Genomic DNA, 15236 nt, shown 5'->3' on the forward strand with positions numbered 1-15236 from the left:
TTGGCCGCTTTCCCCTACATGCTCGTCTCCTTTTGCACTTCTAAGTCAGGTTCAGTGGCCCCTGGGTCATACCACCAGTGATGTTTCACACCTTGGCTAAATTTAAATAAAGTGTTTTGTTTTTCTTTTTTGCAAGGGCACAGTTGTAAAACTTTTTCATCTTATTAAAAATCGCATAAATAAGGGCTTTATGCGAAAGCTTTCCCTTTCTCCTCTGGGCAAATAACTCCAGTCACTGGTTCAACTGGAAATTACATCCTGTTGGCTAACAGTAATATACAACAAACATAGCTTTGTACTCTCAAGGTTTTCTGAGTTTATTTGGGGTCTTCCAACATTCTTCTCTTTGGATAGGAGTAGTCACAAACCCTCTCACAGATTTAAACACACTCTTGGACATGTGCACTTGTCATGGCCTAAAATTGGCCATGAATGTTGTGAGTTAAGTGCTGTTCCTCTTATCAGCCATCACCACTTCACATAGCCACACTACATATAGACCCAGGACACGTAGCTCACAGCACAGTTTTTCTTTATACTAGTTCAGATTTTCATGTTTCTCAGCAACATTTCTTGGCATCTACCTCAGGCACATTTACACTCTTTTCAAACTGACCCACACCCTGGCAGCATGCGATTGAACTACAGTGAGTATAGTGAAGATAAAGTACACAAGTACCCCCTCCAGCTGGGAACTCCATAGCAACACCATGCTTTCGCCACAGTCTCCCACAGTAACCCTCCATACCACACAAAATTTCCCAGAATGCCACTGTTGTATATGCTCTGAAGAAGGATGAAATGGTTGAGGAACAAAGGAGTTTAGGCAGTGCTCCCCAGCAAGCGGGATTTCTTATCCAAGACTGAATGGTTCACTCCGAAGTGCAGATTTTGGTGCATTTGGCTTTGTGGCTGTTTGTTCATTGCATTTTGTTGTGTAGCTGTTTTGACTCTGTAGTTTAATTTAAAATAACTTTTTATTGAACTCTTTGGCAACAGAGCTGATTAATAAGCTGAACTTCCTGGAAGACGAGGATCAGGATATGGCTCCCGCCATGAACAACAATCCTTTTGATGAGCCCGATGTCGACCTTCATCCCAACCATCTCAACCCATTTGATGATCCTGATGAGGAAGGTATGTGCAGCTCTGCCAGCTTCTGAAGAAAATGCACTCAACTTCATTTTAATATATAATAATTGTAAAAACTTGTAAAACGTGCCTGGCTTTGGTTGCGATCTTCTTGGTGTTGCTTTGGGAAAAGTCTTTGGGATGATGAGCAGTGTGGCTTTAAGGTTCTGATGTGCAGATACCATGAATGTGTATAATCCTCTGCAACTGTATCAGGCTTCAATGCTTTCAGTCAGACACCTAAACCAATATTTTTGTCTGACCACCTGAGTGGACAGGTATTTGTTTTTGAGTGTCACGCTCTCACATACATAAAAGCACACCTTTGCTGCCTATTTGCTTACTTAAGATGTCTTTGATCTTCAGCCTTAAATCCTGGATTTTACTTTCTCAAGTGCATATTTTTACGTATGTACATGTGTCCTTTAATGTCCTTATCATCTTCAACAAAGGTTTACTTATTTTGGGGACGATGCAGTTGCTGTTTTAATTCAATAGTGGCTGTGTGTAGGATTTGGTTGTCTTATGTTGGCAGTGAAGGCAGCATGAAGCATATGTGCAGGCACCACCCAGGAGCCCACACAGGGAACCTGGATCCTTAAAATGTTGAAATAAACTAAATATTATCCACACAATTTATGAAAAGTCAAATAGGCAGTTAACCTTCTAGGAGCTGGCATCCACATATGTGGACATCACATTTTGGGTTGTCTAGACCACAATACTAAATTTTACTGTACAAGGGCCTGATATCCTCTTCTCAGAAACTACATCAGGTAAAAAGATAATTCTTTGTTTTTACATTCATCAGGTCCCAATCAGCCCAAATAGCAAAGAGAAATAAAAATGTATGCCATGAAAGAGTTCCAGTCTTAGGAGGTTAAGGCACATTTATTTTGTTTCTCTCTGCTGTCTATCTCTTCAACATACTGAGATCACAAGCTACCAAAGCTCATGTCAAGTCTAGGAGTAACATGATTTATACATGCTGTCAATGCTTTCTGTCCTCTGTCAGAGCCCCCTGCCCAGCCGGTCCTACGACCGCGGGCTGACGACAGTTCCTTTTATGACCACGACGACTCAAATCCGTTCAACGAGCCAGATGAGCCAGAGACACAAGCATGTCCGGGGAACCCCTTTGATGAGCCTGACCAGGACACAGACCCTCAGCCAGATCCAGAACCTCCCAAACCCAGGCAGAGGAAAGGTGTCCGGCCCGTTGACATGAGCAAGTACCTGTATGCGGACACTTCTCACAACGAGGAGGAGCTCGACAAGTAAGATTTTGTTATTCATTGGACAATTGTTTCAATGTCCAATGAATTGTTTCAAACAATGGTGTTTGTTTTTTGTTTTTTTGGGGGTTTTTTTTGCATTTGATGACACAGTAACTTTGAATTATGAGGCGTGAACATGCTGTTAAGTAAAGAGCATGCACCTTATCCTGTGCTATTTTTCTTTTTTAAAGTGTCATGTTTTATTGTTTTATTGACCCGAGACCAGTGATTGAGCTTATAAACTGACTGGGAAAGTGTCTACTGTGCTGAAAAAGTGACTATAGGGCCATTTTCCCATAGACTTTTACACCGCAGAAAATCGTTGTGCAGTCAGAAGAGTCGCCCCCTGGTGGCAAATAGAAAGCATGTAGATTTAAGGGTTTCAGATCACTAGCCTCAAGTGGCCATTGGAGGAATTGCACTTTTCTTCATAAGTAGCGATACTTAAAGCGCTCTGTTACGTTCTCGATTACTGCTGGCAGCCCGAGTCCTGCAGCTCCCCCTCCTTCTAGAGGAGCACTTGTAGGCACAGCTCCCCCCTTCCAAACAGGGCAAAGTGACGAGGCAGCTCTTTCAACAGGAACAAGGGCCCTGTTGTTTCACTGCATTCTTTAACCTTGTCTCCCTCTTCAGTCTTCCACCCGTCCTCCCCATCCTCTCCCTCCCATCAACTTGTTGCCCCATACTTTCCCTCTTTCTCCTTCACTTCCTCGTAGACTCTGCTCATTTTTATTTCACCTTGGAGCTCCTTTACGCTTGCTCCCCACCCTCCCATTCCCTCTTCCTTGTTCCTGTTCCGCATCATTTCGGTTCATCAGTGCTGTCAGCTACTTTGTAAAGAAGAAAATATAAAGATGCTTCTATCTGTTGTTGAATTTAAAGATATGATGAATGTGGCAACGGAGGCGTTTTTTTGGTTATTTGTTTACTTTTTTTGGTATATGCTGCATTTTTAAAATTTTTCATTTTAGTTAAGTTTGGTGGCTGTGTTGTGCAACCCTTACTTATAAATATTTAATCTCAGTGGAACTTCCTGAAATTAAATAAATGAACAAGAAAAAATTTAGTCATTGAACGCAGCATAAAAAGGTAGCTTGTTGTGTATGTGTGAATCTCAGTTTTTACTGAAATGTTAGGCTATTTTATACTTAACAGGCTGTGTCACCTTCTCTAAAAGCTCAATATAGACTTTATCTTGTGATAGTAAAGGTTGCCAACCTTTAGGGGTTGAATCTTAGCTTCACACTGATGTGGGGATCCTTCTGAAGTGTTCCCATCAGTGAACCGTTTCACCAATAGTGTGTGACCATCTCCACAAGAGCAGCCGTGCCCAAATTGTCAATGTAAACCCCTTTTTGCCACTGAGCGAAGCCGTCACACAGACAGGCGTAGGTTTCACTCCTCTCAGCTGTCCAAAGACAGACAGGAATTGACTGGTGTGTTTCTTTTTCTCTGTCTCTTACATCAGGAGCAGCTCACTGCAGAATAGAAAGTTCAAGAGGGCAGCGCAGTGTTTTGACTGCAGCCCTTTCACATGTCTTTTAGCCAGCGATGGTCTGTTAGAGCTTTTCTATAGACCTGCCTCCTTTTCTTTTCTTCACTTCCCTCCTTTTTTCCCCCTTCTATCACTTTGCAGTAGGACACTGAGTACCTCCAACCTTCTCTTTCACAGATACCCAGTCAATCAGTTTTTCCTCTCACCCCCTCCTCCTCCTCCATCCAATTCTCTTGTTTGTTTAGGACTGCTTGTTGCATGTTGAGTGAATGTCTTAAGGCCGTGCCCCTGCTTTCATTGCCACCAGCATGCCTGTGTATTGATAACACTGTGGTATGTGTATGCGTGTGTGTTTTGGTGAGTGCTTGTGCGTGTGTGTAATGTAGTCAGTCGTGCTCTGGCCTGTCTGTCAGTAGTCCACCTTGGGTAGTGAGGATATGAGGTCACACAGTCCTGACCTCAGTGCACCTGCATCTTCTATTAACTTACCACTTTCTGTGTGCTGTTCATTGTGCTGCACCATACCTTTGTTTCCCTATTAATGAATTTATAGTTAGATCCTAGGATGTCTTTAAAAGGTCCTAATGGTTATTATAGGTCATTATAAACAAAATGTTTAATGATTAGGCAAAATATATACATATTTTCTAATGTTTTCTTGTATTCGACAACCTAATTTTACAAGATAAAAAATTAGGTTTTATATCTTATATAGCTTATATCAGAGGTGTGGACTCGAGTCACATGACTTGGACTCGAGTCAGACTCGAGTCATTAATTTTATGACTTTAGACTTGACTTGAAAAAATGTTCTAAGACTTGTGACTTGACTTGGACTTTTACACCAATGACTTGGGACTTGAATTGGACTTGAACCGGTTTACTTGAAAAGACTTGATATTTTACCCCAAATATAAAATTTAACATGCATATTATATAGAGATTGAAAATGTGACGTCATTCACGGGTAGAACCGCAAAGGATTCTGGGAACTCGTGGCAAGCGGTACTAGCGCACGCAGGCTTTCAATTAAAATCAGTTATACAGCGATAAAAAGAAACACAAAAATGTCAAGAAGCCGTTGTGTTATTAACTGCAATAGCTGGTCGCATGACAGCCACGGGAAGCCGACGGGTAAAGAGATCGGTTGTTATCGGATTACGTCGTTGAAGAGAAATTGTTCAAGCCATGTTTCCGAAGTAACAAAGACGCGACGGGTGGCCTGGATCGCAGCCATTCAAAGATCAAATATAACGTCCCAGAACACTCCAGCTCACAGGTTAGTCTGCTCCAAGCATTTACACGAAGGTCAGTGTTTTTTAGTAGTTAATACGTCATTTTCATAACATAATTAGTGATATAGGTTACAAGCAAGTCTGGTGCTGAACAGAAATGGTCGCGCTATGCTCCTTTATTTATTGTGCATAAATAGTGAATTGTCCTGACACAATATTGCGTTTCGCTTCTGTTATTATGTTACACTGACAAAAACACATACTTTTATTCACAGGATAAAACAGTTGTTTTGTATCACTAATTGCCCAGTACGATTACAGCATACAATATTATTGTCACTGCTACATTTCTGTGATGCTACCAGAAATTATTTCCACTACTAATTAATTACCGTTGAGCTCAAAGGTCCTATTAATAAACGGTTAACGAATGTGTATTTATGACGACGATTTGTGAGACTGGTAAACTTATGATAGGTACGATGGTCTTTACTTTCTACACGGTGCATTTCAAGGTCCTGTACCCATCCGTCGGTAAACTGTACCTGGGCTTGTTGCAGTGACCTGAAGTTACTAAACTTCATGAGTGTGTGCACTCACTCCAAGAACCGTATGATTATAAATATGCATATAAATATGCTAAGATGAGATAGCTGACTTCATCTAACTAGCAAATGTTGTCCAGGCTACGTTGGTGATACAGTTTTTTTTAATGTGTATGATATTTTTGTCATGCGATTTTAAAGCTGGTCCTACAACCGCATCCAAGAATAACATGCAGCTTATCTCAGAACTGTCGGTGAAAATTATTCTTGGAGCTAAGTTTAATTGAGCTGCATTTTAAAGAGGTGCAATTTCACAATTTGTGTATATTTTCTAAGTTCACTATTTTGTCATGTGTTGAGAAAAACACAGATTTTAAAATTACATGGTCTAATATTTACATTTAGCATATAACTGCAACATTATTTTTTCTTTTTTTTTTTTTTTAAAGACTCGAAAGGACTTGAAATTCAAAGTTTCAGACTTGTGACTTGACTCGGACTTTTACACCAGTGACTTGAGACTCGACTCTGACTTGCCTGACATTACTTGAGACTTGACTTGAGACTTGAGGATAAAGACTTGAGACTTACTTGAGACTTGCAAAACAATGACTTGGTCCCACCTCTGGCTTATATGTTTGTCTTTGAGATGGTTTATGTTAACTTTATTGGCATTTTGGAGCCTTTTATGCTTGTGTTGCTGCTGTAAGTCAGGAAATTTAGTTTTATTGTATAGCCCTGAATCACATGTAAAGGTTTAAAGGACTTCATAGGGAGAAGAGCACATTAAAAACACGAGAAAACACGAGAAAAAACAATAAAGTCACTAACACATTAAAATTCAAAAATGGACAAGAAAACAAAAAAGAAAATATTATAAACTTGTATTTAAAAATGAGAATAGGAAGATTTTATAGCTGCTCTAAATGTGGCTGAACAGTTAGTGTGGCCATTATCAGTGCTTTTTTTCCAATTCAATTCAGATTTATTTATATAGTGCCAATTCACAACAACACAACAACGACCCCAAGGCACTTTATTTTGCAAGGTAAAGATCTTGCAATAATAGAGAAAAAAATCCCAAGATCACAGTATGCCATGTAAGCAACAGTGGGGAGGAAGAAATCCCCTTTTAACAGGAAAAAATCTCCAGCAGCGCTATCCTCCACCCTCCAGTATCCCCAGTTCTGCTCGTTGAAGAATATTGTGTCTGTTGGTTTAGCTTTTTAAATTTATTTTTAAGATCAGGAGGATCTTAAAGTGCGAGTCGGGATATAACTGTAATATTTAAGACTTTATATATATATAAGTATGAATATTTTAAATCATTTCTGTAGGATCATCAAAAACAGTGTAGCTCTGCTGTTCTGAATAAGCTCCAGCCTAGTGAAATACTGTTTTACAGCTCATTCTTTTTACAAATTCGATGGATAAATTACACCAATCTCTCTTTTCCCTTTTTTTCCCAGATCCAACCCATTCTACGAGCCAAGGACATCGAGCCCTGTGCAGCAGGATGCTGGTGGCCCCTCACCTGATGTGGCCAGCAGCCAGAAGAGGAGAGCTCCCCCACCCCCGGGCACTAGCCCTGGGCTCGGCCCCAGTTTACCACCCCACAAACCCACATCTGGCCCTGATGGGGAGAGAGCCCAGCCCGTCGGGCCCAGCCCAGTGGCAGCAATGATAGGGAGAGAGCTGGCCTCCTCTTCCCCCAAGGTACGCAGTCCTTGCTGGAATGTAAAAAACTTGATTTATCCCCATGTGATGCATGTGAAAAATACAGAAAGAAATGCACTGTGGCTGTGTCTGCAGCGTATCATTACTTTCTATTGTGAGAAATATACCTTTTAGAATAAAGCAATTTAAGATTTTGATTTTAACTTTGATCTCATCAACTACTTGTCGGCCTCGCAGACTCTTAAGTTCATTTAATTACATTTAATTCAAATCTCTGAGCTTGAACCCCAAAATTCAACAGATCTCAGCTCATGTCTACTTCCTGTCATTCACTCTAGCTCGTCCGTGCAGTATGTTTTATTATAAGTGAGTGAGTTGAAGCATTTTGAGTGTGTTGTGTGTGTATGTGTGTGTTCGCAGTAGTGTGTCCACATCCAGTGGTCCTTACATTAGCTTTTTTTCCGCCTGCACAGTCTCATCTCCTGCACCATTCTTTATGCTCATGAAACTCCCCAGCTCCTCATTTGAATATAGGTATTTGTTTATTGGGGTGTTTTCATATGTTTATTTATTTATTTAAATTAGGTAAATCATGGCTGGGTCTAATTAAATGGCTGATGGTCACACACACTCACGGCAGGAGTCAGACCACTGGTGGGGAATGATTGGCTGGGGGTGTGGGGATGAGTGGGGGTTAAAATTGTGAGTGTGTGTGTGTGTGTGTGTGTGTAGGGGCTCAATGAGCCTGTGTAGGGCTTAAACACAGGGGGCTTAACTACAGCAGAGCGATCACAAGGGGGTGTTGACCCCCTGTGCCCATGCACACACATACACGCAAACACAGTACAGTTAGTCATACACACACATAGACACACACAGGTCCCTCCTCCCCATGCAGCTGGCTAGCTGACTGTTTTAGTGTAGCTGGGCGGTGATGCTGGCCGTCCATGTAATTATGGCACAGTGCCTTTATCACCCAGCTGCAGTTGCCTGTGACCATGGGTGAGGGGGCCTAAACCACTTTAATTACCCAAAGCCAGTGGCCTGTGGTGGGCCACACTTCGCCAAGAGATGCCCCTGCCTCTGGAGCTTGGTGTGGAGGGGGCAAGGTGGGGTTTAGAGAATGAATTGTGACTGAAGAGGAGGGGTGAAATGAAGAATATGCTGAGGATAGTGAAGGGTTATAAGACGGCAGAAAAGAGAGGGAACATTTCCAGGGAATTGTGGAGAGAGAGCGCGAGAGAGATGGGATGTTCACAGTAAACAAGGATAGGCCTACAGGGTTTGTTGGCATATACAGCTAGTGTGAATAGGGTTTTTTTTCCCTCTTATTCACACCCAGCACCATGGTACACACCACAGCCTACACATGGGCTGTGAGATGACCTTTGAATGTATGAAGTCAGGGAGGATTAAGAGGAGACATCCTCACTATGAGAGGCCACGACAAAACCAACACATCATAACGCTAGGAACGTGCACAGAGTGTAAATGTATGCATGTATCTGTTCTTATAGTTTCCAGTGTGCCCAAGGCTCAGTTCTGTGAATATGTACTCGGGCAGTTATAACCTTCCCTCAAAACACAGCTAACCTCCGCCTCTCCCATATAAGGCGTCTACTCTTCATTCATATTTATTTTACCAATGTGGGCAAATTGTATGTAGGGCTGAGATAAACACACACACAGAATTCAGTTTAATCTCACAATGTGAATAGAAATTGATATCCAGAAAGCCACCATATTCAGTTCTACATTTACAAACCTGCCCTGAAGGGTTAGTATGAGTTTTTCTTTTTTCTTCTTTTTAAATGAAATCTTGTCTTTGGTAACCGAAAGAGATTAGCTTGTCTCGTTTCACCATTACATTTAACACATTTATTCGCTGCAGCAGAGGAACAAGCTTTAAATGGCTGGTCACTCAACAAATAGAAAACGAGTTTAAGGGTCAGCGCCTCGAGCAATGCTTCGGTGAAGATATTTCATAAACCTGTAAAAACCAAGCAAGATTTCTAACAAGAAAATACAAGGCAACTACAGTCATGGAGAAAGATGTTTGCATTCACTCCAACAGATTTAGGATTAAACGTTTTCTTGGATGCAATCTCATCCTCCTTGTCATTGCATTAAAACCAGCCACTTCAGTGCCAGCCTGTGGAAAATCAGGACATCTACATGACATATGGTGTGTGCCCACTTATTCTATACACAGGTATTACACATATTGATTGGATTTACGTTAAGAATAATATGAGCTCGGTGCTCTGGATTTTTGCCAGTGAAACACATGGGCTGGCACTAACTCAAGTTCTTATGTAGATTCAGATGTAAATGCAGCATCTACAGAGGTTTCAGAAGCTTTTGTTTTGTTGCTCATGAAGACTGGTGGACAGTAGGTCCCAACAAAACCCTGCTATATACTGAAGAGGATATGCAGATAGCACCTTTCTGAACAATATATTAGGACTTTGAGTATGTATTTTTAAACATAATTGAAAAAGGAGGCCTTTGCCTCAATGATCAATTAAAGGTGCCTTACTTCGGGTGATGTTTGTGTTTGAGGAAATGTGAAGGTAGGTCATACCTTGGCAGCGGTGGCTCAGGAGATACAGTGGGACATCTGTCAATGAGAAGGTCAATGGTTTGACGCCAGGCTCCTCTAGTCTGCATGCTGAAGTATTGCTGGGCAAGATACTGAAACCTTAATGCTCCTATCAAAGTGTTAATGTGTGAATTTTAGCTTAAAAGGTGCTTCTAGGAATCGGTGAATAAGGCTTGTAGAAAGAAAGTACTTGAAATGTAGCTACACTTCTCAGTGTTTGTCTCTGCACCGTTGTTATTGATGCCAGATTCAGACTACATTATAATAGCTTGATTGTGGCCAAAACCATGGGCGTCTTAAATGACCGCAGATCATTTTATCGTGTATACTGTGTCGTAACTGAAACTTCATCCAGAATGTCTTATGATGTCCAGACAGAAAGACCAACATGTCATGTATACACAGTTGTAAAGTTGTACATATGACTGCACATGAGTCCGGTTTTTACCATGTTGAAAGTTTATATGCACTTGTCATTAGGTCCGAATGCTTAGATGGCTGTTGCGAGTTTGACAGAGAAGTGACCGGGCTTGTTCTTTGACACATGAAGCCGACGCATTAAGATATCGTGAAAATAATGGAAAGGAGAGCATGTCTGAAAGGGGCTTTAGATGCTTCACAGCTCCCATACCAATATGTGATTCCATTGTCCCGTCTAGAGATCCTGAAGTGCGTCAAGTTTAAAGTGTAGCATCTGTGAAGGAGCTGGAAGGATGAAAACATCTGTGGGATTAATTTAAATGAACAGAGGGAGTTCCTGTTGGGCGGGCTGTGAGCTCTGTCTGGTCTGATTCAGTCCATCTCTTTTCCCTCGCTGTAACTCAGTGATCCTCTGCTCCTCCTTTTGTTTCATCTCCATCTCTATTCTGTAGTCAGAGCGCTCTACACTTAGATGCTCTGATCTTTGGATTTTCATCAAGTTTCCGCTTCGTGACTTATTTGCCTTATTTTCATATAAAGAAAAGTTGGAGGTTGGATTATGCGCGTAGGCAGAAGTTTGAAAGAAAAAGTTCTGTGTTATCTTAATATTTGCCAAAGAATCTTGGAAACAGTAAGGAATTTTCAACTTTGTGGTTTATCTGTCAATACATTACATCCTGGAACTGGTGTGCGTTTGCTTTTCAAAAGCTTTTTTTAGGCTGTTCCTTAACTGTATACTGTGTGAATATCACCTATTTCTTTGTATGTCGATGTAATATTTCAAGCATAATCTTACATGAAATCTTTACCACTTTTCCCTTTATTAATTTTTGTTACAAGCACACTCACATTAGACACTAGAGGAATGTTTTCTTTCTCCCCTTCATTTGAAGGGCTTCAGTGATTACCCACGTTAGTCGAAGGGATCAAATTAAATAGAGTTTTGCAGGTTGTGAGAGCTCCTGTGCTGGGGGGAAGGAAGAGGCCAGAGCTCTCCTTCCTCTCCCACATGTTTTCACAGCCCCTCCTCCTGTTCAGACTACCTCCAAATTGAAATTAGAATAAATTAACATTATTTAATTGAGTTCGCAGAAGGCTGCGATATTTCTTAATTAGCTTTCACCGAGGTTCGCGGCAGGAGAGGACCACATCCGTGCTGTGGAGTGTTTCTGAGGTTACTGTGACGACTGAGGGATGTTTTTGGAGGACAGAGGGGAGCCCAAGAGACAAGGACAGTCATCTCTTGTCTTCTGATCTTTGCCCGTTGCAAGGTCTCTCGTCTTGTTATCATTACATCCAGTCCAAAGTTAATTCATCTTCTCTGATAAGTTTTGCAGACCTTTACACAAAGAAACTCAGATGGAGGACATAAAGAAAGTGGACTGGGTACGATGTTTTTAAGCAGCTACTGTAGATTTAAAAGCCTCCTTCGTTATAGTTGGAGCTTAAATGCTAAACTAAATGCCTTGTTGACTGTTGTTCATTTAAAGCACACTTCCATCTAGGTTCATTTTTCTGACATGTAAAGCTCTGCAAGATGGTGTCAGTAAACTCTTGTGGTAAGAGTTGTCCACACTCCACCTGAAGTGGCTCTATGCCCCACAGTTTGAGAACCACTGGGTTAAAAGTAAAAGATCAGGAGAGTGTTTTGTGTTTCTTAAATTTCAGAACTTGGCATCGCTATGAGCAAGGAAATGGGCATTGCGGTCCGTCTCTGAGACCAAAGCATTGAAGCCTCAGTGGCTCCCTTTGGCCACGCTGGCCTTTCCATAAGCTGTGTAATATTAGGAGAATAATCCTCGAGAGGAGTAAGGCTAAATAATTACCTTTCAGTGTCTACCTTTTCTCAGCGTGGACCCCTCCCCAAACTTTTTTTTGCCGTCTCTGAGTGGTCTGTCATTGGATCTTGTGGGAGAAAGGAGACCCAGTTTCTTCTCTCAGTCGGTGTAGGTCCAATCATCGGGCTTCCTGTTGTTGCTTCAAGATGCAGGGCATCGCTGTCATCAAGTTAGTGGAAAGGTAGAAGACGATACCAACCTCTGTACGGTCTGCAGTCTCAGAAGTTTAAGGAAATATTTAATACGTATACTTTTGGCTGTTTGTTTAAATCATCACTAAATACAGTGGGGCAAAAAAGTATTTAATCAGCCACCGATTGTGCAAGTTCCCCCACTTAAAATTATGACAGAGGTCAGTAATTTGCACCAGAGGTACACTTCAACTGTGAGAGACAGAATGTGAAAAAAAAATCCATGAATCCACATGGTAGGATTTGTAAAGAATTTATTCGTAAATCAGGGTGGAAAATAAGTATTTGGTCAATAACAAAAATACAACTCAATACTTTGTAACATAACCTTTGTTGGCAATAACAGAGGTCAAACGTTTACTATAGGTCTTTACCAGGTTTGCACACACAGTAGCTGGTATTTTGGCCCATTCCTCCATGCAGATCTTCTCGAGAGCAGTGATGTTTTGGGGCTGTCGCCGAGCAACACGGACTTTCAACTCCCGCCACAGATTTTCTATGGGGTTGAGGTCTGGAGACTGGCTAGGCCACTCCAGGACTTTCAAATGCTTCTTACGGAGCCACTCCTTTGTTGCCCGGGCGGTGTGTTTTGGATCATTGTCATGTTGGAAGACCCAGCCTCGTTTCATCTTCAAAGTTCTCACCGATGGAAGGAGGTTTTGGCTCAAAATCTCACGATACATGGCCCCATTCATTCTGTCCTTAACACGGATCAGTCGTCCTGTCCCCTTGGCAGAAAAACAGCCCCATAGCATGATGTTTCCACCCCCATGCTTCACAGTAGGTATGGTGTTCTTGGGATGCAACTCAGTATTCTTCTTCCTCCAAACACGATGAGTTGAGTTTATACCAAAAAGTTCTACTTTGGTTTCATCTGACCACATGACATTCTCCCAATCCTCTGCTGTATCATCCATGTGCTCTCTGGCAAACTTCAGACGGGCCTGGACATGCACTGGCTTCAGCAGCGGAACACGTCTGGCACTGCGGGATTTGATTCCCTGCCGTTGTAGTGTGTTACTGATGGTGACCTTTGTTACTTTGGTCCCAGCTCTCTGCAGGTCATTCACCAGGTCCCCCCGTGTGGTTCTGGGATCTTTGCTCACCGTTCTCATGATCATTTTGACCCCACGGGATGAGATCTTGCGTGGAGCCCCAGATCGAGGGAGATTATCAGTGGTCTTGTATGTCTTCCATTTTCTGATGATTGCTCCCACAGTTGATTTTTTCACACCAAGCTGCTTGCCTGTTGTAGATTCAGTCTTCCCAGTCTGGTGCAGGTCTACAATACTTTTCCTGGTGTCCTTCGAAAGCTCTTTGGTCTTGGCCATGGCGGAGTTTGGAGTCTGACTGTTTGAGGCTGTGGACAGGTGTCTTTTATACAGATGATGAGTTCAAACAGGTGCCATTCATACAGGTAACGAGTGGGGGACAGAAAAGCTTCTTACAGAGGACGTTACAGGTCTGTGAGAGCCAGAGATTTTCCTTGTTTGAGGTGACCAAATACTTATTTTCCACCCTAATTTACGAATAAATTCTTTACAAATCCTACCATGTGGATTCATGGATTTTTTTTTCACATTCTGTCTCTCACAGTTGAAGTGTACCTCTGGTGCAAATTACTGACCTCTGTCATCATTTTAAGTGGGGGAACTTGCACAATCGGTGGCTGACTAAATACTTTTTTGCCCCACTGTATGTTTGCATCAATTAAATGAGATCCAGTGGTGGTGAACAGTTCGAGCCATGTTTGAGGCACAGTTTTAATCCTGAAGTCTCACAGGGCACCAGGCATTTACACGTTTAATCATTTCAAGTAGACAAACAAAAATATTAATATTACACACCCTTCCCATTTCAGTTTTACTCACTGGTAGCCATGAAGTGACAAGTGTGTGTGTTTGTTGTGTATATTAACGTGCTGTCTTGTGTGTGTTGTGAGGGATATATTTTGATCCAGTTACTGTAATGCGGCTATCATTTTTCCACCTCTTCCTCTGTTGGGTGCATGTCGAGTTCACAAGTTAAGCACTGCGAAGAGCTCACTCTCTTCAATACCCGCGCCGACTGGTGTAAAAGGGCCTTCCGCAAAGCGCCGCTTGTAATCTGCCTTTGGTAAGTCCTCCTTAGTTTTATCTGCCAAGGATTACCTCACAAGCTGCAAGCAGGAGAGAACGAGGGAGACGCAGAGCAAGAGAGAGAGAAATGAAAAGCAAGTCAAACAGAAAACGATGAAGATGGAACAAAATGAAAACAAATCGCTGTGTAATCTCTGAAAGAAGGAGACCTGCTTTTGAGTTGAAGGGAAGTTTCCCTCGCCACTCATTTAGAGAAGGAATTGACTAATCCCTCCATGATTGATGTCTGCTATGAGAGGCTCTATGGCAGACTAATAGGGCTTATGAGGATGACCAGAAAGTCCTTTGTGTGTGTGTGCGTGTGTGTGCATGTGTGTGCGTATGTGTGCACGTGTAGGAACCAAACCTTTTTGTCTTGTGTGTCCTTCTATCCAGTGGCCGTAGAGGCCAGGGGTTTGAATGACATAGCAGCCGAAGAAGGGGTAACTTTATCTTAATCTGGTCTTAATCTGCCCTGGTGCTCCAGGTGTGTGTGGGCCTAAACCTTGAAGGATCCTGGGTTTTGGGGTGAGGTTTAAGGGGACTTCATCTGAGGAGATAGAAGTCCATGCACTTGAAAACTCCTTGGACCTCCAGAGGGTCTGAGACCCCCCGCACATTCCTGAAAACCGCACTCACTTAGTGAAGCTGAACCTTCTTCCCGTCATCTTTAAGTGGCCCTTCCTACATTTTAATTGAATTAAACCA

The 15236-nt window shown here is 42.1% G+C and overlaps 1 protein-coding gene across 5 annotated transcripts in view; it reads left to right on the forward strand.

Annotated features, from left to right (window-relative positions):
• Positions 1-15236, forward strand: part of ehbp1 (EH domain binding protein 1) — a 163499-nt gene that overhangs the window by 60911 nt on the left and 87352 nt on the right. For all 5 annotated transcript variants that reach the window (XM_085296229.1, XM_085296230.1, XM_085296231.1 and 2 more), the window contains 3 exons: positions 1000-1137; positions 2147-2408; positions 7153-7399. In XM_085296229.1, coding sequence (XP_085152355.1) covers positions 1000-1137; positions 2147-2408; positions 7153-7399 — 647 coding nt within the window. The remainder of the gene's footprint in view (positions 1-999; positions 1138-2146; positions 2409-7152; positions 7400-15236) is intronic.

The sequence above is a fragment of the Mchenga conophoros genome, linkage group LG13 (assembly GCF_057382185.1).
Source record: "Mchenga conophoros isolate Kocher_MC1m ecotype Shallow Benthic linkage group LG13, M_conophoros_male_GT1.1, whole genome shotgun sequence".
NCBI lineage: Eukaryota > Metazoa > Chordata > Actinopteri > Cichliformes > Cichlidae > Mchenga > Mchenga conophoros.